Source organism: Oncorhynchus nerka, linkage group LG22 (genome assembly GCF_034236695.1).
Source record: "Oncorhynchus nerka isolate Pitt River linkage group LG22, Oner_Uvic_2.0, whole genome shotgun sequence".
In the NCBI taxonomy this organism is placed as follows: domain Eukaryota; kingdom Metazoa; phylum Chordata; class Actinopteri; order Salmoniformes; family Salmonidae; genus Oncorhynchus; species Oncorhynchus nerka.
In genome coordinates, this window is record NC_088417.1 from 73,947,325 (window position 1) to 73,973,410 (window position 26,086).

The following is a 26,086-nucleotide window of genomic DNA, read 5'->3' on the forward strand; positions in this document are numbered from 1 at the left end:
CTTATATAAAACCAGCCACGGCTTCCGCAGTCAATCAGGCGAGAGGGAGCAAGTTCACAACCACAAACCTTACACAGCAACATCTGCAGTGAATCAAGGATTGGCTTAACTAGCTCTGTGTTTGTGTGTGAGTGAGAGAGCAGACGGGGAGGGAAGGAGGAAGCATTGTGTGTTCAGCATCTTGGGCGAGGGGGCTTACGGTCTCACCCTCATCCAGGACACATGGTGTATCAGTCCTGTGGCAGGCAGACTGAACGCAACAGCTCTGACTGAGGTGCATCAGTGGAATATGTTTGGACCTGGTTTAGTGGTTAGTGACAGAGAGGCTCTGGAGAGCTGTTGTCAGCTGGCCAGGGATAGGGATGGGGCTGAATGAGTTCAAAGCTCTAAGGCACATAAGAGAGAGAGACGCAGGTGTGTCATCAGTGACCTGGAACAGCCATCTTAAAACACAGACACACAAGCAAACAATGAAATACACACACACGATTATTCATACACAAATGACCTTGGATGGCCAAATAGGAAACACCAAATTGCTTTAATTAATTAACAGGAAAAGGACATCTTAGATTAATGGATATTCCAAAAAGACTATTTTAAAGCTGGAATTCTTATGATTTTCTTGCCACAAAGATGCTGATCATTAATGATAGACATGGCTATTCCCTCGTCAAAATCCTGTATTGATACTCCATATTTAGGGCTCAAGCTTGAATGTTGAGTATGAATCAAATAAGATGAAAAGAGATCGGACATTTAATAACCCAAAGTGTGAAGTCAGAGAGAATTATCCAGCTACTCTAAAGAACAGGAGTCACTTAACCAAAAGAAGAATGATAGTATATGAACTACGTAGGTCATCGGGTCTCTGAAGAGAGAGGGGGATGCAAGGTTTGGTGTGAAGCAGCGTTCAGGTGTGTGTCGGAAATGTTCATCAGGGAGCAGATTTAGATCCAAGTTTAACACGATCACTCTCCTGTGGATTTTTCTGCTCATGGGCCCCTGGCCAGTCTTTGGAGAGGCTGCCATCTAGTGGCTGTACAGGCTCTCAGCAGGACAGTAAAGGGATGGGCTCCTGTTAGAGACCTAGTTGATTTATGCATGTCTCAACACCATTACCCTTTCAACGTTAGACGAGTTAAACCAACCCCAATAAGAAAATGCCAAGTCAAATTCACTGTGATAGCTGGGAGGCTGTAATCACGAACTGATATGAGAGCTGACAAATGGTGGGCGTGTAGCTTACTGGTAGGACATTGATGTCAGAAAGTGGATGCAGTGTTGATGGGGAGTGCAGACAGGCAAGATTAGAGTATACATTCTGACTTATACATAGAATGTATACTCTATGTATAAGTCAGAATGTATACTCTGACTTATACATAGAGTATACATTCTGACTTATACATAGAGTATACATTCTGACTTATACATAGAGTATACATTCTGACTTATACATAGAGTATACATTCTGACTTATACATAGAGTATACATTCTGACTTATACATAGAGTATACATTCTGACTTATACATAGAGTATACATTCTGACTTATACATAGAGTATACATTCTGACTTATACATAGAGTATACATTCTGACTTATACATAGAGTATACATTCTGACTTATACATAGAGTATACATTCTGACTTATACATAGAGTATACATTCTGACTTATACATAGAGTATACATTCTGACTTATACATAGAGTATACATTCTGACTTATACATAGAGTATACATTCTGACTTATACATAGAGTATACATTCTGACTTATACATAGAGTATACATTCTGACTTATACATAGAGTATACATTCTACCCAGTAACTTCCCCTTGACATCTAACCATACCTGACAGAAGGTCAATACTCTGGTCTGAAATGTACAGTACCATACAACACACTACCTCGGTCTGAGGATGACAGCTAGTTTTGTCCATGTGTCAGACTTCTTAAACATTGCCCCATATATGTTGTGGGGAAATTATTTAGACTTAAAATATTGAATTCAAATATTTTCCACACTAACATAACACCACTAAGTTCACAGGAAATAACCAGACAACTCCCTCTTTCCAGATTGCCTTGTCTAGCATTTATCAATTTATTATTCAACCATCAAAAACAACATTTCAGTTACTAATTGCAGACCTTTCTTGGGGATGTTGATAAGACACTGATGAATTCTAGCAGTGCAAATGATGCGCTTCATTGCACAGAGACATGGCAGCGCAATGCAGATACAGTTGACCTCTAACATCCAGTTAAAACCATTTCAATGAAAAAAGGTTACGAACTAAGAGACTACCAAAAAAAAGTGGACTTTCCTCCCAAAAAAATACTAACATTGCACTGTTTTTTCTTCAGTTAAATTTGCATTTTGGGTGGAGTAGAGGGGTAGTGATGTCACCAGAAGAGCTGGGAGACATGTTTGAAAATCAGGTGGTTGACAAAATACTCTTATTCGCCGTTTAGGGATCATCCCAACAATAATAGTATTAACAATAATACAAATGAAGAAACATGATCTATTAGAAATAAATATTACAAGTCATTATTAAATGAACATGTAAAATAATTATCATTAAACAAAAGATCAAAACAAAAACAAGCAAAGAAAAGAAATTACTCTAAAGTGTCAATATTATAACAAACCTAACAAAGCTAGGAAAACCCTAAACCATGGAAGCCCTCTACAATTAACTTTTAAAAGGCATGTCTGCATATATTATGAAGTTGGGTTTGTGTTGAATTTGATACTTATTTCAATATACAAAAATCTTTTCGTAAACACTACTGTTCTCCAAAGCAATATATTTTCATCTATGATAATAATTGTACTCTTTAGAAAAAAGTAAAGACCTAACCAAGAGATAATAGAAAAATGGCAGCCAAGGTGAAGATAGCCTTCATTCATTTGTGAGGAAAAGTAAGGGACAAATTAAGGACGGTCGTGTAGTGGTAGTGAGACTGCCCTTGTGTTGTATAATGTCACGTCATTGTGGTGGGACTGTGTGTGTGTGAGTTCTTGTGGTTTCCCTATAGTATCGTCATGCCATGTTTCTGTGAAGTGACACTGTATGGCTGCTCTGTGGTGGGACTGGCATTAGAAAGGGAGGTTGTTATGCTCAACTTTCACCCAGTGAGTGATATTGATTGGGGGCTGCTAAACTGTAATAATCCGTTCAGGACCCACTTATGGCAGAAACATTCCACTCAGTATCTATGGGTCTAGGTCCCTCACAGGCTGCCATCATTTGACAACTGTGCAACCAAACATTTCGGTACTACAGACAAATAGGATACAGTGCTTGATTTTTGGGGGGATTTTGCCAAAGTAGAGTGAAAGATCAACTGAAATAAAATAGCCTTCACATCTATACTGTGCTTGTTAAGTTTAAGGTCATCTCAGTGAGAGAGCGGGTTACCACAACGACAAGAATGATGGACAGGTAGTGTTCTTCTCTTTCAGGCTGGGGAGAAGGAGTCAGGATTCAAGGGGTTCAGACAGAGGGAGAGCAGTCAAGCAGAAAGAAAAGGTGCAGTATAGAGAGACATAGGGGGAGTGAATAAACCAGGGTGAGAAGGATCAAGAACAAAGCACAGGAGAGAGAGCGAATGAGTGATAAAGAGTTGAGTTAGCAGGAGCAGCCTCCTTCGCTGATGGGCTGTTCTGGGGGCTTCTCCAGCTTTATGTCAATCACTGGGGGAGGAGGGGTTAAGGACCAACTCAAAGAGCTCAGACAGGAACACATTAAGTCTTTTCAAACACTTCCCATCTTCTCAATATGTTTTAATAGGTTTACAAGCTACCCAATAGGTGGCTGTAAATGTTTGAGTACAATCTGTTTCTACTATTGCCACTGAAAAACATGCATAGTCAGTCACACACACGTTTCTGTGTAGAGTAAGGATACTGTCTTCTCTGCTCTTGTCCTGTGTGCTCTCCATGCCAGGGAGGGCAGCGGCCACGCGTCGGAACAGCTGCAGGGGAGAGAACAGACCTCGTTTGTCAGAGTCAGAACACTCCAATCTTCCTGTCTTGACACCAGGCCTGCAGCTCTGTGTGCTCTCGTTCTTCTTAGTACGTCATCATTGGTAGGGCTGACAATTACCATATAACCATGGAACCGGCGGTCATGAATGAAGACTGTCATGAAAATACATTAACTGTAAAAAATGTACTTATTATTTGTGGAATGAACAGCTGACTGAAAACGGGGTGGTTTGGCATTTGCATGGTTGAGTCCGTTTCTGCTGTAACATGGACTCTACAACGTGGCTCCTTACTGAAACAAACAAGATGTTGTAAAGTCTGCGGTTGCCTAGGCAACACCCCCCTCCCTGCAGCCTAGGTTGAAGATGAAAAGAGGATTCTAATACCCCACAAATGGGACCAGCTATGCTAGTTGATTTTCTAAAAAGCTTCCACATGGAATGACAACAAAAGGTTAGGACAAGTTATCTTCCTCCTAGCTTGCAGCAGCAGCACATGCAGTCAGGAGGAGAGGAGAAAATGTTTGATTTACATTTATTTTGTTCATTTTGCATTTAGTTAAATGATAAATATAATATATTAACATGTCTATTTTTAAACATTTTTTCACACCTGCCTAAAGTGGATGGTCTGTCCCAGGTTGCACGGGGGAACATTCTGGTCTTTAGTAATTATGGCCAACATGGGATGGATGGGCAAGAGTTCTGAAAATAATCCAAGGACCCCCTTTAGTGTAAAGCAAGCCAGATTTAAGAGTGTGAGCACTGCACACACGCATGCTGTGCTCTACCTGTTTGACATTGTAGCCCGTCTTTGCACTGGTTTCAATAAACAGAACATTCAGCTCTTTGGCTCTCTGTTCCCCTTCCTCTGTGGTTATCTGTCTGCAATGTCCCACGACAACAGACACACACATGAACGAGAAAACAAAAGGCAAAGACAATGTGAAGATCGTGAAGGATCAACATGCCGTGTTTCCGCCCGCTACCCACTGCGGCAGCCTCTGCTCCGTCTAAAAGTGCCCACACAGTCAGACTCTCTAAAACATCTCAGAGCACCAGCGTAACTCCAGGTTCAATACACCACATATGATTCTAATTAAAGGCTCTTCATTATTGTAGCAATTGACCCTAAACCTCTGACTGTGATGAGTGACCTTTTCAAGGGTGAGCCGAGGCAGCAGCAGTGGCAGCATGGACGGAGAGAACGACTCAGCCACACACATACCTGCTTGACGTTGTATCCTGCTTTAGCACTAGTCTCAATAAACATTACATTTAGCTCTTTGGCCTTCCTCTCACCCTCTTCAATAGCAACTTGCCTGTGGTAGATAAGAGGGTTAAACATGCAAAACAGCATCTTACAGTCAGTTCAGAGAATCTAAAGCATGCCAATCATTTGAAAACACAGCCGGAAAGCATCAATCACAAAAAAAAATGGGAATAGTACAAAGAAGTTGTTTAAAGGCATAAAAGCATTGAGGGTTATAGTGCCAAACCATGTGTTAAAATAAAAAGGTATATTTCATTATCACAATTGTTTGAACACACAAATGGATAAGACTCGAGGGTGAATCTCAATCTGTTGAATCTGTGAATAATTAAACTAATTCTAGGCCATGCTGAGCTCCAAAGGCCGTCTCTGTGTGTGGACTGTTCAACCCCAACCAGATCTGTCTCTAGAGAGCCTGTACCAAGTGACGAGGCTAATAAGTCCCTGCTTAGCTGTCTCTAGAGGGCAGTATTTCTCTCGCTTAACACAGGAGGGCCTAAAGGTCTGTCAGGAACTCACTGTGGTGCCAGTCTTAATCATTCTACAGTAACAATCAGTCGATTCATTAGTATGCTCTAATGGAGAGCCCTCCAGGACCTGGTCTGATGAGAACTGAAGAACTCTACAGGCTTACTGACATCACCCTTTAGTTATTATGTCACACCTTTTGTCTGCAAGGTCAGTCTTGTTTCCCACCAACATGATGATGACATCACTTCCTCTCTCCGTTCTGACATCATCAATCCATTTTGTGGTTTGCTGGAAAGAGTTGACATCTGATAGAAGAGGGAGGGAGAGAGAGTTCAATGTTAATCTCCAAGTTGTGACAAGTACTGAATTATGGTAAGGAGCAGAAGGACAGAAAGACAGTGCAAATATAGAGACAGTGACAACAAATAACAACATATCATTAAACTACGTAAATCCATCTCCCATTTCCTATCCATCTAGGATTCTCTTATTATTTAGCCATATCCTTGTATTCTATCTTCCTGTATGTCCAGCTAGATGTGGTGTTTGTTTTTCTGAAGAGACAGACTTCCTCTTCCAGTTAAATAGCCCTGCTGCAGCGCCATGTCTCCTTATACAGTATCTGCCCCTAACGGTCCTCAAACACACATGGTAGGAGAGACGTGAAAAAGGAGACATCTCTGAACATTACATAGAAAGGCTGCAATATGTTAATTTCATAATGGGCAAAATAGGCCTCTGAAGCAACATTAAAGCTGCCAATACCAATTATTTTAATTAAACCAATAAGACACTTAATTCTTTTGTACGTATGTGACAACAGAACTAGCAAGTAATTGGTGGCCATAATGGGGGGGAAAAACAGACATTAAGAAAGATAGAATAGAGAAATCAAGATAAAAAGGAAGGATAGAAAAGAAGTGATAGGTTGCTCTGTTGGGGAAAACAAGATGATAAATCTGCCATCCATGTATTCATGACCACAAATCTAAGAAACCACTAGACTATGGATTAAGTCTATGGTTCTTTAGTATTACAGATTTCACCGACTGATATTGTAGCCTAATTGGGTTTGCATGTAGTAAGATTAGCATAATCTTTTTATATTTATTACAGAAACAGAAGCTTTCAGACAACAAAAAATGCAAAAAGCTAACATAAAAAAATTACAAACTTGTCCAAGTGGACTCACATACAAAAAGAGTGGGAGGGAAAACATCTACAAACAAGAAAAGGGGACAAAGAGGAGGAAAGATATCTGGAAGGATAAAGAGGGTGGGAAAACAGAAAAAATGAAGAGGGACTTGAGCCAGCGGTGAAAAATGAGGACATCTTTTGTTTTGGTCAGCATCGTTCCATCACTTTTCCATCAATAGGGGCCGCACTCACTTGTGATGTCATAGACTACCACAGCCACGGTGGAATCTCGTATGTAGCTAGGGATCAGACTCCGGAAGCGCTCCTGGCCGGCTGTGTCCCAAAGCTGCAGTCTCACCTGAGCAGCACGTTAGCACCAGTACACAGGGAGAGAAGGAGAAGGGGGGAGATGGCGGAGAGGAAGAGGTGGTGGTAAGAGAGGGGAGAACTGGACGAGGGTTGAGGAGGGGTGGGGAGGGGCACGCACGCACGTCGAGTGGGCGGGGCGCGGAGGCGAGTACCTACTTGTGATGTCGTATACTACGACAGCTGCGGCAGAGTCTCTGATGTAACTGGGGATGAGGCTACGGAAACGCTCCTGCCCAGCCGTATCCCACAACTGCAACCTGATCTGTTGCGGATGGGAGGGGAAATAAAAGAAAAGGAAAAGGAAAAAGAAAGGATGAAAAGAAAATGAGAGAAAACGAGTGCAGAAACAAAGGAAAACATGAGGTAAGAAACCATAAAGAGTAAGGAAATAAAACAAAACCTAATCAACTCATGAGAGAAAAAAAAGGAGGGAGAGGGCTGCATGCAGGGAGTGTGTGACCATAGGAGGGGTGGTGAGGGCCAAGGGAATCATGGGTACTAGGCCTCATTTCTGAAATGTTCTTCCCTCGTTCAAACTTGATGTTTAATTTTAACATGAGAATGAAGAGAATATGAACAGATGGGAAAAAGGGAAGAAAATAATGAGTGTCTGGAGAAGAAAGCTAGCAGGAAGGAAGATGCAAGGTAAGCGCCAATCCCAGGCCAGGCCGGCCCTCGGGCTTCTTTAAGGTGCTAGTGTGTGCACTGTCTGGTGTGTGTGTGCGTGCGTGCGTGCGCGCGCGTGTGAACCTGGGCCAGGATAAGACACTGTTAGAGCAGACAGAATCAGGTCACAGGATACCCAGTATCATCAAAGTCCCAGAAACCACCAGTGGCAAGGACTCAGGGACCTGTGTGATTGGGTGGGGGTGTGTGCGTGCGTGCCAGTTGAATGAGTACATTTTTTAATTTCAATGAAACTGGATTGAAGGGAGACAATTTCAAAATCACCATAATGAAATGTAACATTATTCAGTCAAATCACAATGCCACAGTCATGACTAACAGACTCACTTAAAAACGAACTAATTCCTCTCATAATCAATATATTATGACAAAATCAGCATGCTACCACTCAATGGAATTTAAAAAGGAGAAAGTAAAACTTACTGTTCTGTCTTCGAGGTACATGGTTTTAGACAAAAAATCTATTCCTATTGTGGCCTGGAAATGTGAAAGAACGAAGAGAATGAGACAGAACATTCTAACAATTATGATGGTAGATTGATAAGGAAAGGCTTGAGTACTGTACTTAAACTGAAGGAACAAACCTATTGCCCATGCACCTAAAAAAAAGTTAAGTAACTGCTTCCACAGCCTTTTAAGTTAACTCAAATTTTCAATCAAAAGGAAAAAAAAAAAAGTGTTCGCTGAATCGAACATATATAGTTGGCCCAAAATTAGCTCAAACTTAAAAAAATATATATATATTTTTTTTTTAAGTATGCAAAAATGTAGTCCAATTTAAATTGTGAGTTGCTCAACTTGTCTCATCTTCATTCAACTAGAAATTATTATTTGGGCATCTTCACTAAACAAGGTTGTGGAACTAGTTACCCAATGTGCTTTTGACATAGTAGAAAAATTGTAGCCTTACATTTGACAGACATGATTACATTGTGCATATTCAACTATACAGTAATTATTGTTCAACATGTCCTGATCTGAACTCACAATCTTTTGTAGAGGTTGGCCGATTAATCAGAATGGCCAATTAATTAGGGCCGATTTCAAGTTTTCAAAACAATCGGTAATCGGAATTTTTGGACACCGATTATGGCCGATTACATTGCACTTCACGAGGAGACCGCGGCAGGCTGATCACCTGTTACGCGAGTACAGAAAGGAGCCACGGTCAGTTGCTAGCTAGCCTTAAACTTATAAAAAACAATCCATCTTAACATAATCACTAGTTAACTACACATGGTTGATGATATTACTAGTTTATCTAGCTTGTCCTGCGTGGCATATAATCGATGCGGTGCCTGTTAATTTATCATCGAATCACAGCCTACTTCGCCAAACGGGTGATGATTTAACAAGCGCATTCACAAAAAAAGCACTGCCGTTGCACCAATGTGTACCTAACCATAAACATTAATGCCTTTCTTAAAATCAATACTCAAGTATATATTTTTAAAACTGCATATTTAGTTACTGCCAACATGAATTTCTTTTAACTAGGGAAATTGTGTCACTTCTCTTGCATTCTGTGAAAGCAGTGTCAAGGGTATATGCAGCCTGGCTCGATGCGAACTGTGTGAAGACCATTTCTTCCTAACAAAGACCGTAATTAATTTGCCAGAATCGTACATAATTATGACATAACATTGAAGGTTGTGCAACGTAACAGCAATATTTAGACTTAGGGATGCCACCTATTAGATATAATACACAACGGTTTCATATTTCACTGAAAGAATAAACGTTTTGTTTTCTAAATGATAGGTTAATAATATGATCAAATCCGGAAACTAAGGCTCGTATTTCTGTGTGTTTATTATATTAGAATTAAGTCTGATTTGATAGAGCGGTGGTAGGCAGCAGCAGGCTCGTAAACATTCATTCAAACAGCACTTTCTTGCATTTACCAGCAGCTCTTCGCTGTGCTTCAAGAATTGCACTGTTTATGACAAGCCTATCAACTCCAGAGATTAGGCTGGCAATACTAAAGTGCCTATACGAACATCCAATAGTCAAAGGTATATGAAATACAAATGGTATAGAGAGAAATAGTCCAATAAATTCCTATAATAACTACAACCTAGTACCTGGGAATATGGAAGACTCATGTTAAAAAGGAAACACCAGCTTTCATATGTTCTGAGCAAGGAACTTAAAATGTTAGCTTTTTTACATGGCAAATATTGCACTTTTACTTTCTTCTCCAACACTTTGTTTTTGCATCATTTAAACCAAATTGAACATGTTTCATTATTTGAGGCTGAATTGCTTTTGATGTATTATATTAAGTTAAAATAAAAAAGTGTTAATTCAGTATTGTTGTAATTGTCATTATTACAAATGTATATATAAAAATCTGCCGAGTATAATCGGTATCGGCGTTGAAAAAACATGAAATCGGTCGATTTATAAATCTCTGGCTCACGGCGTACCATCTTCCTGTTACGCCAGCATGTATGTGTCAATGACTGATTTCACCTGTATTGCTACACTTTGCAATTCAAAGTAAATCTCAGCTCTGTTAAAAGTACACTCAAGTAAAACCATTTTATTTATCTGTCACTAGCCGGCTACCACCCGGTTACTCAACCCTGCACCTTAGAGGCTGCTGCCCGATGTACATAGAATTACTGGTCACTAATAAAATGTTTATATACTGTTTCTCATTTCACATGTACAGTGGCAAGAAAAAGTATGTGAACCCTTAGGAATTACCTGGATTTCTGCATAAATTGGTCATCAAATTTGATCTGATCTTCATCTAAGTCACAACAATAGACAAACCGTGTGCTTAAACTAATAACACATTGTATTTGTCTTTTCTATATTGAATATTTATTTTACTTAACCAGGTGGGCCAGTTGGAAACAAGTTCTCATTTACAACTGACCTGGCCAAGATAAAGCAAAGCAGTGCGACACAGAGTTACACATGGGATAAACAAACGTACAGTCAATAACACAATAGAAAAATCTATATACACAGTGTGTGCAAATGTAGTAAGATTAGGGAGGTAAGGCAATAAATAGGCCATAGTGGCAAAATAATGACAATTTATCATATAATTTAAAACATTCACAGTGTAGGTTGGAAAAAAGTATGTGAAACCCCTAGGCTAATGACTTCTCCAAAAGGTAATTGGAGTCAGGAGTCAGCTAACCTGGAGTACAATCAATGAGACGAGATTAGAGATGTTGGTTAGAGCTGCCTTACCCCATAAAATAACTCACAAAATTTGAGTTTGCTATTCACAAGGAGCATTGCCTGATGTGAACCATGCCTCAAACAAAAGAGATCTCAGAAGAACCAAGATTGAGAATTGTTGACTTGCATAAAGCTGGAAAGGGTTACAAAAGTATCTCAAAGACTTGATGTTCATCAGTCCACAGTAAGACAAATTGTCTATAAATGGAGAAAGTTCAGCACTGTTGCTACTCTCCCTAGGAGTGGCCGTAAGGGAAAGATGACTAAAATCACAGTGCAGAATACTCAATGAGGTTAAGAAGAATCCTAGAGTATCAGCTAAAGACTTACAGAAATCTCTGGAACATGATTGCATCCCTGTTGATGAGTCTCCGATACGTAAAAAAAATAAACAAGAATGGTGTTCATGGGATGACACCACGGAAGAAGCCACTGCTGTTCAAAAAAAACATCTGAAGTTTGCAAAAGTGCACCTGGATGTTCCACAGCACTACTGACAAAATATTCTGTGGACAGATGAAACGACAGTTGAGTTGTTTGGAGGAACACACAACACCATGTGTGGAGAAAAAATAAAATAAAAAGGCACAGTACAACATCAAAACCTCATCCTAACTGTAAAGTATGCTGGAGGGAGCATCATGGTTTGGGGCTGCTTTGCTGCCTCAGGGCCTGGATAGCTTGCAAACACTGATGGAAAAATGAATTCAAGCTTATCCAGACATTTTGCAGGAGAATGTAAGGCTGTCTGCCTGCCAATTGAAGCTCAACAGAAGTTGGGTGATGCAACAGGACAATGACCCAAAACACTGAAGTAAAGCAACAGAATGGCTTCAACAGAAGAAAATACACCTTCTGGAGTGGCACAGTCAGAGTCCTGACCTCAACCCAATTGAGATGCTGTGGCATGACCTCAAGAGAGCAGTTCACACCAGACATCCCAAGAATATTGCTAAAATGAAACAGTTCTGTAAAGAGGAATGGTCTAAAATTCCTCCTGACCGTGGTACAGGTCTGATCCGCAACTACAGAAAACATTTGGTTGAGTTTATTGCTGCCAAAGGAGGGTCAGCTAGTTATTAAATCCAAGGGTTCACATACTTTCTCCACCCTACACTGTGAATGTTTACACGGTGTGTTCAATAAAGACATGAAAACGTATAATTGTTTGTGTTATTAGTTTAAGCAGACTGTCTATTGTTGTGACTTAGATGAAGATCAGATCAAATTTTATGACCAATATATGCAGAAATCCAGGTATTTCTTGCCACTGCATTCTAGTCAATACCACTGACATTGCTCATCTTTAATATGCATATATTTCTTAATTCCATTCTTTTACTTTTACATTTGTGTATTGTTGTGAATTGTTAGACACTACTGCACTTTTGGAGCTAGGAACACAAGCATTTAGCTTCACCCGCAATATCATCAGCTAAATATGTGTATGCGACCAATAAAATTTGATAATTTCTAGTAGAATTAAGATATGAGACAAGTTGAGCAAACACATTTTAAGAATTTTTGCCTGTTTTCTTAAGTTGGAGCCAAGTTCGGGTCAACTAAACATGTTAAATTCATGTAACACTAGCCGAAATGTTACTTTTTTTTTTAAAGGCTGTGGAACCAGTTAGTTAATAATATTAGTTTAAACTACTTTTTTTAATCTTTTTTTTTTACAGTGTAGTCAAGCGCAGCACAACCACACCGCACCGGACTCAAATGGATAATCATAAAGACTTACTAGCTGAATCAATTGTGTTTGTCTGGAGCAAAAGCCTGCCCACTCTGTAGTAGGACCAGGACTAGGGTTAGGCATTGAGACCAGTGATGTAATAAACCTAGCCCTAACTATCATATCCAGATTCAACTCTGTATGTGTGGTCTAGCCTCACCTGGTAGGTGTTGTCGAAGCTGTCGTACATGAACCTGGTAATCAATGATGTCTTCCCCACTGAAAAACAAGACAGGCTCATGTTATGACCAACATTTTTATAACCCCATTAATCTGTGTAATAAAACATGTACTACAGTCTTGAAGGGCAAGTAACACACCAGTAAGGCTGGCAGATAGTACTGACAAAACAGACAAGTCTCATTTCACACAGGCAACACAGAAATAGACTGAATCATTCCATTTCTATGAACTAACATGTTCCAGCCTGATTTGATGCATCAAATCTCCAGCAACTCCTCAGTCAATTTGCAGGCCACAGCTCAGCACAACTGTATGACTTGACTCCACCAACCAACCATCAAGAGGCCTGGAGTAAGAGTCCAGGAGGAGCTGTCGGAGTCTGTATACTCACCATAAGAAACCCAACACCACAATATAGACTGCAAATCAACAAGGGATTTCTGAGTGAAAAACCAGCAAAAATGACATAAGAAAATCATAAAACATATTTTTTTTGTATAGACTTGGAAAAATCCCTCTAAGGAATGCTGGGAGATTGTCAGTGGCGGTGCCGGCCCAAACCTGGCCCTCTGACACCAACACTCCCTCGCCCTGCACTGGCATGTGACAACACTAAGGGAAATTAAAGGGGGATTAAAAAACAGGGAAGAGGCAGAGGAAAAGCAAGAAGAATGGACAGCATTTTGTTTCATTGCTCCAGTCTACCACATTGTGGAATGCACAAGTATTCATTTCCAGTACAACCTCCCTCTCCCTACTCCTTTCTACCGCTTCCATGTATGTCTCACCCGGCCACTCTATCATATTACTGCTGTGTCACTGTTGAACCTGGCTGGGTAGCCTCAAGTCATGTATCCTGAGCAGAGCTCTCAAAAACACAGCCTCGGGAGCATGGCATAGCAGTTCAGACGTCTTTTGTCCTCGTCTTGTCGTGTCGTGTATATATATATATATATATATATATTTACAACTTTTTTCACATACATTTTATTTTTATTTTCCGTCAACTCATCTTCAATACACTCTCCTGCAACCTGCCTCACCAATTGATATGTATAAATACGTATTATTTACCTCAAATCTGCAATCCTCCAAGAAGCTAGCCAGGAGCTAGCCAGAAGCTTCTTTACTGGCAACTCGTTAGTATTCAGCTAACCACGGTTTGTGGTCATCAGCTATCCTTTAACTCGAAAATCTATCGCCAGTTTTGTACGGCGCAGCGCGGCTCGGAACGGAACATACCGGACCGATTTTTCTTTCCATGTCCCTGGATTTCAACTGCTCTCTGGACATTCACTCCCGGATCTCAAAGCTAGCTGGCTGCTATCCGTGTGTCTATCTGCTTTCGTCGATTCCGGAGCAAACATCAATTACTCCGGAGCTAGCCAGCTCCGTCAATCACTCCTGAGCTCCGTCAATCACTCCTGGGCTGCAGTCACCTATCCGGACCCGTTTTACTGCCTACGCGGAGCCCCACCGGGCCTTCACAACTGGACTGCCGACGTTATCTACCCGAAGGAGATCCGGCTGGCTCCTCCGTCGCGACGTTACCTGAACGCCCATCTGCGGCCTGCTAACCGTTAGCTGTCTTACCGGCTGCTCTCAGAATAGACAATCGGACAATTTATTTATTTTATTATTATTATGTTTCTTCTTGGGCCTCTATAACTATATATATTGTTTTTATTTTTTTGTTGTTGTGCGATTTGGACTAATCCCCTCTACAACACGGAACTCCACTAATCTACTGACGGAACGCAAGAGGTGGCTAACAACAGACCTCCATCCTATGCTAGCTTGCTACCGATGTCCTGGCTAGCTGTCTAAATCGCCGTGACCCCCAAACCAACCTCTCCACTCCCTGGACCCTTTTGATCACTCGACTAAGGATGCCTCTCCTTAATGTCAATATGTCTTGTCCATTGCTGTTCTGGTTAGCAAATGACTTAAATGTAAATGTAAATGTAATGGTTAGTGTTTATTGGCTTATTTCACTGTAGAGCCTCTAGTCCTGCTCACTATACCTTATCCAACTTATTAGTTCCACCACCCACACATGCAATGACATCTCCTGGTTTCAATGATGTTTCTAGAGACAATATCTCTCTCTTCATCACTCAATACCTAGGTTTACCTCCACTGTATTCACATCCTACCATACCTTTGTCTGTACATTATACCTTGATGCTATTTTATCGCCCCCAGAAACCTCCTTTTACTCTCTGTTCCAGACGTTCTAGACGACCAATTCTTATTGCTTTTAGCCGTACCCTTATTCTTCTCCTCCTATGTTCCTCTGGCGATGTAGAGGTGAATCCAGGCCCTGCAGTGCCTAGCTCCACTCCTATTCCCCAGGCGCTCTCTTTTGATGACTTCTGTAACCGTAATAGCCTTGGTTTCATGCATGTTAACATTAGAAGCCTCCTCCCTAAGTTTGTTCTTTTCACTGCTTTAGCACACTCTGCCAACCCGGATGTTCTAGCTGTGTCTGAATCCTGGCTTAGGAAGACCACCAAAAATTCAGAAATTTTAATTCCAAACTACAACATTTTCAGACAAGATAGAACTGCTAAAGGGGGCGGTGTTGCAATCTACTGCAAAGATAGCCTGCAGAACTGTCCTAGTATCCAGGTCTGTACCCAAACAATTTGAACTTCTACTTTTAAAAATCCACCTCTAAAAACAAGTCTCTCACCGTTGCCGCCTGCTATAGACCACCCTCTGCCCCCAGCTGTGCTCTGGACACCATATGTGAACTGATTGCCCCCCATCTATCTTCAGAGCTCGTGCTGCTAGGCGACCTAAACTGGAACATGCTTAACACCCCAGCCATCCTACAATCTAAACTTGATTCCCTCAATCTCACACAAATTATCAATGAACCTACCAGGTACCCCCCCAAAGCCTTAAACACGGGCACCCTCATAGATATCATCCTAACCAACTTCCCCTCTAAATACACCTCTGCTGTCTTCAACCAAGATCTCAGCGATCACTGCCTCATTGCCTGCATCCGTAATGGGTCAGCGGTCAAACGACCTCCACTCATCACTGTAAAACGCTCCCTGAAACACTTCAGCGAGCAGGCCTTTCTAATCGACCTGGCCGGGGTGTCCTGGAAGGATATTGATCTCATCCAGTCAGTAGAGGATGCCTGGATATTTTTTTAAATGCCTTCCTAACAATCTTAAATAAACATGCCCCATTCAAGAAAATTAGAACCAGGAACAGATATAGCCCTTGGTTCTCCCCAGACCTGACTGCCCTTAACCAACACAAAAACATCCTATGGCGTTCTGCATTAGCATCGAACAGCCCCCGTGATATGCAGCTGTTCAGGGAAGCAAGAAACCGTTATACACAGGCAGTTAGAAAAGCCAAGGCTAGCTTTTTCAAGCAGAAATTTGCTTCCTGCAACACTAACTCTAAAAAGTTCTGGGACACTGTAAAGTCCATGGAGAATAAGAACACCTCCTCCCAGCTGCCCACTGCACTGAAGATAGGAAACACTGTCACCACTGATAAATCCACCATAATTGAGAATTTCAATAAGCATTTTTCTACGGCTGGCCATGCTTTCCACCTGGCAACTCCTACCCCGGACAACAGCACTGCACCCCCAACAGCAACTCGCCCAAGCCTTCCCCATTTCTCCTTCACCCAAATCCATTCAGCTGAAGTTCTGAAAGAGCTGAAAAATCTGGACCCCTACAAATCAGCCGGGCTAGACAATCTGGACCCTTTCTTTCTAAAATTATCTGCCGAAATTGTTGCCACCCCTATTACTAGCCTGTTCAACCTCTCTTTCGTGTCATCTGAGATTCCCAAAGATTGGAAAGCAGCTGCGGTCATCCCCCTCTTCAAAGGGGGGGACACTCTTGACCCAAACTGCTACAGACCTATATCTATCCTACCATGCCTTTCTAAGGTCTTCGAAAGCCAAGTCAACAAACAGATTACCGACCATTTCGAATCTCACCATACCTTCTCTGCTATGCAATCTGGTTTCAGAGCTGGTCATGGGTGCACCTCAGCCACGCTCAAGGTCCTAAACGATATCTTAACCGCCATCGATAAGAAACATTACTGTGCAGCCGTATTCATTGATCTGGCCAAGGCTTTCGACTCTGTCAATCACCACATCCTCATCGGCAGACTCGACAGCCTTGGTTTCTCAAATGATTGCCTCGCCTGGTTCACCAACTACTTCTCTGATAAGAGTTCAGTGTGTCAAATCGGAGGGTCTGCTGTCCGGACCTCAGGCAGTCTCTATGGGGGTGCCACAGGGTTCAATTCTTGGACCGACTCTCTTCTCTGTATACATCAATGAGGTCGCTCTTGCTGCTGGTGAGTCTCTGATCCACCTCTACACAGACGACACCATTCTGTATACTTCCGGCCCTTCTTTGTACACTGTGTTAACAACCCTCAAGGCAAGCTTCAATGCCATACAACTCTCCTTCCGTGGCCTCCAATTGCTCTTAAATACAAGTAAAACTAAATGCATGCTCTTCAACCGATCGCTACCTGCACCTACCCGCCTGTCCAACATCACTACTCTGGACGGCTCTGACTTAGAATACGTGGACAACTACAAATACTTAGGTGTCTGGTTAGACTGTAAACTCTCCTTCCAGACCCATATCAAACATCTCCAATCCAAAGTTAAATCTAGAATTGGCTTCCTATTTCGCAACAAAGCATCCTTCACTCATGCTGCCAAACATACCCTTGTAAAATTGACCATCCTACCAATCCTCGACTTTGGCGATGTCATTTACAAAATAGCCTCCAATACCCTACTCAACAAATTGGATGCAGTCTATCACAGTGCAATCCGTTTTGTCACCAAAGCCCCATATACTACCCACCATTGCGACCTGTACGCTCTCGTTGGCTGGCCCTCGCTTCATACTCGTCGCCAAACCCACTGGCTCCATGTCATCTACAAGACCCTGCTAGGTAAAGTCCCCCCTTATCTCAGCTCGCTGGTCACCATAGCATCTCCCACCTGTAGCACACGCTCCAGCAGGTATATCTCTCTAGTCACCCCCAAAACCAATTCTTTCTTTGGCCGCCTCTCCTTCCAGTTCTCTGCTGCCAATGACTGGAACGAACTACAAAAATCTCTGAAACTGGAAACACTTATCTCCCTCACTAGCTTTAAGCACCAACTGTCAGAGCAGTTCACAGATTACTGCACCTGTACATAGCCCACCTATAATTTAGCCCAAACAACTACCTCTTTCCCAACTGTATTTAATTTATTTATTTATTTTGCTCCTTTGCACCCCATTATTTTTATTTCTACTTTGCACATTCTTCCATTGCAAAACTACCATTCCAGTGTTTTACTTGCTATATTGTATTTACTTTGCCACCATGGCCTTTTTTGCCTTTACCTCCCTTCTCACCTAATTTGCTCACATTGTATATAGACTTGTTTTTTTTACTGTATGTTTGTTTTACTCCATGTGTAACTCTGTGTCGTTGTATGTGTCGAACTGCTTTGCTTTATCTTGGCCAGGTCGCAATTGTAAATGAGAACTTGTTCTCAACTTGCTTACCTGGTTAAATAAAGGTGAAATAAAATAAATAAATAAAGTGTCCAGAACCACAGTACACACAGCAATCTGTACCATCAATATAACACTACACTAAACTAGAGGTCGACCGATTAATCAGATTTTTTTATACCTAGGCAAGTCAGTTAACACATTCTTATTTTCAATGACGGTCTAGGAACGGTGGGTTAACTGCCTCATTCAGGGGCAGAACGACAGATTTTCACTGTGTCAAGTTGGGGGATCTAATCTTGCAACCTTACAGTTAACTAGTCCAACGCAATAACGACCTGCCTCTCTCGTTACACTCCACAAGGAGACTGACGGTTAACGCGAGAGCAGTAAGCCAAGGTAAGGTGCTAGCTAGCATTAAACTTATCTTATAAAAAACAATCAATCATAATCACTTGTTATCATCAACCATGTGTAGTTATTACAAGATATTATCTAGCGTGTCCTGCGTTGCATATAATCTAACTGAGCATACAAGCATCTAAGTATCTGACTGAGCGGTGGTAGGCAGAAGCAGGCGCATAAACATTCATTCAAACAGCACTTTTGTGTGTTTTGCTAGCAGGTCTTCGTTGTGTGTCAAGCATTGCGCTGTTTATGACTTCAAGCCTATCAACTCACGAGATGAGGCTGGTGTAACCGAAGTAAAATGGCTAGCTAGTCAGCGCGCGCTAATAGCGTTTCAAGCGCCACTCGCTCAGCCTTGGGGTGGTTGTTTTCCCTTGCTCTGCATGTGTAACGCTGCTTCGATGGTGGCTGTTGTCATTGTGTTGCTGGTTCGAGCCCAGGGAGGAGCGAGGAGAGGGACATTTACATTACATTTAAGTCATTTAGCAGACGCTCTTATCCAGGTCAATATGTGTGGCCCTATGGCCAGGGTGGGAAATTAACGTTTTGGTCCACCAGCAACTGTGGCAGGTAGATACGTTTACACACACACACAAAGAAACGTCCTCTCACTGTCAACTGCGTTAATTTTCAGCAAACTTGTGTAAATATTTGTATGAACATAACAAGATTCAACAACATACAAACTGAACAAGTCCCACAGACATGTAACTAACAAATGGAATTGTGTGTACCTAAACAAAGGGGGGGGGGGTCAAAATCAAAAGTCAGTATCTGGTGGCCACCAGCTGAATGTAATACTGCAGTGCATCTCCTCCTCATGGACTGCATCAGATTAGCCAGTTCTTGCTGTGAGATGTTATCCCACTCTTCCACCAAGGCACCTGTAAGTTCAAGGACATTTCTAGGGGGGACGGGACGGCCCTAGCTCTCACCGATCAAACAGGTCCCAGACGTGCTCAACAGAATTGAGATCCGGGCTCTATGCTGGCCATGGCAGAACACAGACATTACTGTCTTGCAGAAAATCACGCACAGAACGAGCAGTATGGATGGTGGCATTGTCATGCTGGAGGGTCATGTCAGGATGAGCCTGCAGGAAGGGTACCACATGTGGGAGGAGGATGTCTTCCCTGTAACGCACAGCGTTGAGATTGCCTGCAATAACAACAAGCTCAGTCCGATGATGCTGTGACACACCGCCCCAGACCATGACGGACCCTCCACCTCCATCCCACTCCAGAGTACAGGCCTCAGTGTAACGCTCAATCCTTTAACGATAAACACAAAGCCGACCATCACCCCTAGTGAGACAAAAACCGCGACTCATCAGTGAAGAGCACGTTTTGCCATTCCTGTCTGGTTCAACGACGATGGGTTCGTGCCCATAGGCAACGTTGTTGCCGGTGATGTCTGGCGAGGACCTGCCTTACAACAGGCCTACAAGCCCTCAAGTCCAGCCTCTCTCAGCCAATTGCGGACAGTCTGAGCACTGATGGAGGGATTTGGTGTTCCAGGTGTAACTCAGGCAGTTGTTGCTGCAATCCTGTACCTGTCCTGCAGGTGTGATGTTCAGATATACTGATCCTGTGCAGGTGTTGTTACGTGGTCTGCCACTGCAAGGACGATCAGCTGTCTGTCCCGTCTCGCTGTAGCGCTGTCTTAGCATCTCACAGTATGGACATCGCAATTTATTGCCCTGGCCACATCTGCAGTCCTCATGCCTCCTTGCAGCATGCCTAAGGCACGTTCACGTAGATGAGCAGAGACACTGAGTATCTTTCTTTTTGTGTTTTTCAGAGTCAGTAGAAAGGCCTCTTTAGTGTCCCAATATTTCATAACTGTGACCTTAAATCGCCTACCGTCTGTAAGCTGTTAGTGTCTTAACGATCATTCCACAGGTGCATGTTCATTAAATGTTTATAGTTCATTGAAAAAGCATGGGAAACAGTGTTTAAAAACCTTAACAATGAAGATCTGAAGATATTTGGATTTTTACGATTTATCTTTGAAAGACAGGGTCCTGAAAAAGGGAAGTTTCTTTTTTTGCTGAGTTTACATTTAGTTGAAGTTGGAAGTGTACATACACTTTCAGCCAAATACATTTAAACTCAGTTTCACAATTCATGACATTTAATCCTAGTAAAATGCCCTGTGGTAGTAGGTCAGTTAGGATCACCACTTTCTTTTAAGAATGAGAAATGTCAGAATAATAGTAGAGTCATTTCTTTCATCACATTCCCAGTGGGTCAAAAGTTTACATGCACTCAATTAGTATTTGGTAGCATTGCCTTTAAATTGTTTAACTTGGGTCAAATGTGTTGGGTAGCCCTTCCACAAGCTTCCCACATTAAGTTGGGTGAATTTTGGCCCATTCCTCCTGACAGAGCTGGTGTAAATGAGTCAGGTCTGTAGGCCTCCTTGCTCACACACACTTTTTCAGATCTGCCCACAAATGTTCCATATGAGGTCAGGGCTTTGTGATGGGCACTCCAATACCTTGACTTTGTTGTCCTTAAGCCATTTTGCCACAACTTTGGAAGTATGCTTGGGGTCATTGTCCATTTGGAAGACCCATTTGTGACCAAGATTTAACTTCCAGCGTTGAGATGGTGCTTCAATATATCCACATAATTTTCCTCCCTCATGATGCCATCTATTTTGTGAAGTGCACCAGTGCCTTCTGCAGCAAAATACCCCCACAACATGATGCTGCCACCCCTGTACTTTACTGTTGGGATAGTGTTCTTCGGCTTGCAAGCCTCCCCCCTTTCCCCCCCAAACGTAACGATGGTCATTATGGCCAAACAGTTCTATTTTTGTTTCATCAGACCAGAGGACATTTCTCCAAAAAGTTTCTGCAAACTGTAGTCTGTCTTTTTTAATGGAGCTTTTGGAGCAGTGGTTTCTTCCTCATCAAATCTACACACAATAACTATGACAAAAGCTTTGAAATTCTTGCAAATGTATTAAAAATAAGAAACAAAATTACCTTATTTACATCATTATTTCAGACATTTCGCTATGAGCCTCGAAATTGAGTTCAGGGTCTTCCTGTTTCCATCCTTGAGATGTTCCTGCAACTTGGAGTCTGTGGTAAAATTCTATTGATTGGACATGATTTGGAAAGGCACACACACGTTTATATAAAAAGGTCCCACAGTTGACAGTGTATGTCAGAGCAAAAGCCATGAGGTCGAAGGAATTCTGCGTAGAGCTCAGAGATAGGCTTGTGTCGAGGCACAGATCTGCAGCATTGAAGGTCCAAGAACAGTGGCCTCCATCATTCTTAAATGGAAAAAGTTTGGTACCACCAAGAATTCCTAGAGCTAGCAGCCTGGCCAAACTTCGCAATTGGAGAAGGGCCTTGGTCAGGGAGGTGATCAAGAACCCAAAATGGTCACTCTGGAGGTCTGTCAGAGTTCCTATGTGAAGATCGGAGAAACTTCCAGAAAGACAACCATCTCTGAAACAAGATTCTCTGGTCTAATGAAACCAAGATTGAACTCATTGGCCTGAATGCCAAGTGTCACACCTGGAGGAAACCTGGCACCATCCCTACAGTGAGGCATGGTGGTGGCAGAATCATTTACATTTACATTTAAGTCATTTAGCAGACGCTCTTATCCAGAGCGACTTACAAATTGGTGCGTTCACCTTAAGACATCCAGTGGAACAGCCACTTTACAATAGTGCATCTAAATCTTTTAAGGGGGGTGAGAAGGATTACTTTATCCTATCCTAGGTATTCCTGAAAGAGGTGGGGTTTCAGGTATCTCCGGAAGGTGGTGATTGACTCCGCTGTCCTGGCGTCGTGAGGGAGTTTGTTCCACCATTGGGGGGCCAGAGCAGCGAACAGTTTTGACTGGGCTGCGCAGGAACTGTACTTCCTCAGTGGTAGGGAGGCGAGCAGGCCAGAGGTGGATGAACGCAGTGCCCTTGTCTGGGTGTAGGGCCTGATCAGAGCCTGGAGGTACTGAGGTGCCGTTCCCCTCACAGCTCCGTAGGCAAGCACCATGGTCTTGTAGCGGATGCGAGCTTCAACTGGAAGCCAGTGGAGAGAGCGGAGGAGCGGGGTGACGTGAGAGAACTTGGGAAGGTTGAACACCAGACGGGCTGCGGCGTTCTGGATGAGTTGTAGGGGTTTAATGGCACAGGCAGGGAGCCCAGCCAACAGCGAGTTGCAGTAATCCAGACGGGAGATGACAAGTGCCTGGATTAGGACCTGCGCTGCTTCCTGTGTGAGGCAGGGTCGTACTCTGCGGATGTTGTAGAGCGGATGTTTGATTTGATTTGATTTTGTAGAGCATGAACCTACAAGAACGGGCCACCGCCTTGATGTTAGTTGAGAACGACAGGGTGTTGTCCAGGATCACGCCAAGGTTCTTAGCGCTCTGGGAGGAGGACACAATGGAGTTGTCAACCGTGATGGCGAGATCATGGAATGGGCAGTCCTTCCCCGGGAGGAAGAGCAGCTCCGTCTTGCCGAGGTTCAGCTTGAGGTGGTGATCCGTCATCCACACTGATATGTCTGCCAGACATGCAGAGATGCGATTCGCCACCTGGTCATCAGAAGGGGGAAAGGAGAAGATTAATTGTGTGTCGTCTGCATAGCAATGATAGGAGAGACCATGTGAGGTTATGACAGAGCCAAGTGACTTGGTGTATAGCGAGAATAGGAGAGGGCCTAGAACAGAGCCCTGGGGGACGCCAGTGGTGAGAGCGCGTGGTGAGGAGACAGATTCTCGCCACGCCACCTGGTAGGAGCGACCTGTCAGGTAGGACGCAATCCAAGCGTGGGCCGCGCCGGAGATGCCCAACTCGGAGAGGGTGGAGAGGAGGATCTGATGGTTCACAGTATCGAAGGCAGCCGATAGGTCTAGAAGGATGAGAGCAGAGGAGAGAGAGTTAGCTTTAGCAGTGCGGAGGGCCTCCGTGATACAGAGAAGAGCAGTCTCAGTTGAATGACTAGTCTTGAAACCTGACTGATTTGGATCAAGAAGGTCATACTGAGAGAGATAGCGGGAGAGCTGGCCAAGGACGGCACGTTCAAGAGTTTGAGAGAAAAGAAAGAAGGGATACTGGTCTGTAGTTGTTGACATCGGAGGGATCGAGTGTAGGTTTTTTCAGAAGGGGTGCAACTCTCGCTCTCTTGAAGACAGAAGGGACGTAGCCAGCGGTCAGGGATGAGTTGATGAGCGAGGTGAGGTAAGGGAGAAGGTCTCCGGAAATGGTCTGGAGAAGAGAGGAGGGAATAGGGTCAAGCGGGCAGGTTGTTGGGCGGCCGGCCGTCACAAGACGCCTACAGAATCATGCTGTGGGGATGTTTTTCCAGCAGCAGGGACACTAGTCAGGATCAAGGGAAAGATGAAAAGAGCGAAGTAGAGAGAGATCCTTGATGAAAATCTGCTCCAGAGCGCTCAGACTGGGGCAATGGTTCACCTTCCAACAGCATAACAACCCTAAGCACACAGCCAAAACGACACAGGAGTGGCTTTGGAACAAGTCTCTGAATGACCTTGAGTGGCCCAGCCAGAGCCTGGACTTGAACCGATCTAACATCTCTGGAGACACCTGAAAATAGCTTTGCAGCGACGCTTCCCCATCCAACCTGACAGAGATTGAGAGGATGTGCAGAGAAGACTGGGAGAAACGTCCCAAATACAGATGTGCCAAGCTTGTAGCGTCATACCCAAGACTCAACGCTGTAATCGTTGCTAAAAGTGCTTCAACAAAAGTACTGAGTAAAGGGTCTGAATACTTATGTAAATGTGACATTTTCTTCTTTCCTCTTCCCCACCCCCCAAAAAAGTTTTTGCTTTGTCATTATGGGGTAGTGTGTGTAGATTGAGGGGCAAAAAAAAACGATTTTATACATTTTAGAATAAGGCTGTAACGTAACAAAATGTGGAAAATGTCAAGGGGTCTGAATACTTTGAATGCAGTGTAGTGTAGCAAATGGTCATCTAAACTGCTGTGAAATATGTTTTCCATAACCAAAAATATTTACATTTCAGCTGGTGTACAAAATCAAAAGTAAGAGGCAAAAACAAAAACGGGAAGCATAGAAATAAAACAGATCTACCGCTTCTTACTTGCTTTCAAATGAGAATGATAGATCTAGAACTCACATTGCTATGTGAATTTGGTCAAGTCTCCCAAAAAGATAGATATCTATCTATAGCAACTTCAACAATGATAGCCCCTTGAATCATTCAGAAAAGATGACGGTTTCGGCTGGGAAGAATGTGGACGTCTTTACTGTCGTGTAAAAATGGGCACAGAAAAAAAGCTGACCCACTAGGAAGGTGTAACTGACACTTCAGCGTGAGAACGACACTTATCAAGAGAGCTAGTTCCACCCATTCCCCTTCTCTATAGCGAGCCCTTCATCTGGCCCACTGAATGTTGTTAACCTCCCAAAGAGAGGATACGAGAGCAAAGGGAGGGTGGAAGACAAATGACACAAAGGAATGTGTAAAGAAAAAAAAAAAGTGAGTTGGCCTCAATTCTCAGCTTTTTCTCTCACACCTGTTTTAATTATTAATATGCTCTGCTGGCATTCTATGTACCTCAGTGTGTGGGTGAGTGTCTGTGCCCTCCCTCTTTTTAAACAGGTCAAATATCTTCCTTAGATGACCGATCCTAAAACTCACATAGCCTCATCTCCCAAACCACTCATCCTTCCCAGACCCCTCCCAAACCAGCAGGTTCACCCCTCCTCCCATTTCCCTCATGGTAGGATGGTAGGACATCCAGCCCCCCCCCCCCCCTCCCCCCCCGGACACAAGTCTCCTGTCAGCTCCATTCCCCTTATACCCGTTCCCACTCCTATTGTTCTGTAGTCAGTGCCAGTGGGCAGACAAAGGCGGTCTGCATTTGGGAAAGTTCAAAAGAATGTTTAATGAGCCAAAATGCAGAGGCCCACCACTTCCTAAATACAAAATTGTATTTGGTCTTTCATTGAATTAATGAACACAAGAGTTGTTGGTTAACACATTTTTACTTACCAGGTAAGTTGTCTAAAAAGTGGGAACACTTTACAGACACAACCTGGGAAAGAGTTGCCGGGCGATGATAGTTGAAGCTGGGGATGATTAGGT

The 26,086-nt window shown here is 42.9% G+C and overlaps 1 protein-coding gene across 4 annotated transcripts in view; it reads right to left on the reverse strand.

The window, feature by feature from the left end:
- Positions 1-2,079: 2,079 nt before the first annotated feature.
- Positions 2,080-26,086, reverse strand: part of LOC115105683 (ras-related protein Rab-6A) — a 31,026-nt gene continuing 7,019 nt past the window's right edge. The window contains exons 2-8 of one of the 4 annotated variants that reach the window (XM_029627974.2): positions 13,037-13,095; positions 8,364-8,417; positions 7,137-7,242; positions 5,941-6,052; positions 4,795-4,888; positions 3,925-3,991; positions 2,080-3,710 (exon numbers count right to left, since the gene is read on the reverse strand). In XM_029627974.2, coding sequence (XP_029483834.1) covers positions 3,646-3,710; positions 3,925-3,991; positions 4,795-4,888; positions 5,941-6,052; positions 7,137-7,242; positions 8,364-8,417; positions 13,037-13,095 — 557 coding nt within the window. In that variant the 3' untranslated portion in view covers positions 2,080-3,645. Of the gene's footprint in view, positions 3,711-3,924; positions 3,992-4,794; positions 4,889-5,231; positions 5,326-5,940; positions 6,053-7,136; positions 7,243-7,409; positions 7,516-8,363; positions 8,418-13,036; positions 13,096-26,086 lie in introns of all 4 variants that reach the window. The other 3 variants (XM_029627973.2, XM_029627972.2, XM_029627971.2) reach the window with 3 other exon arrangements.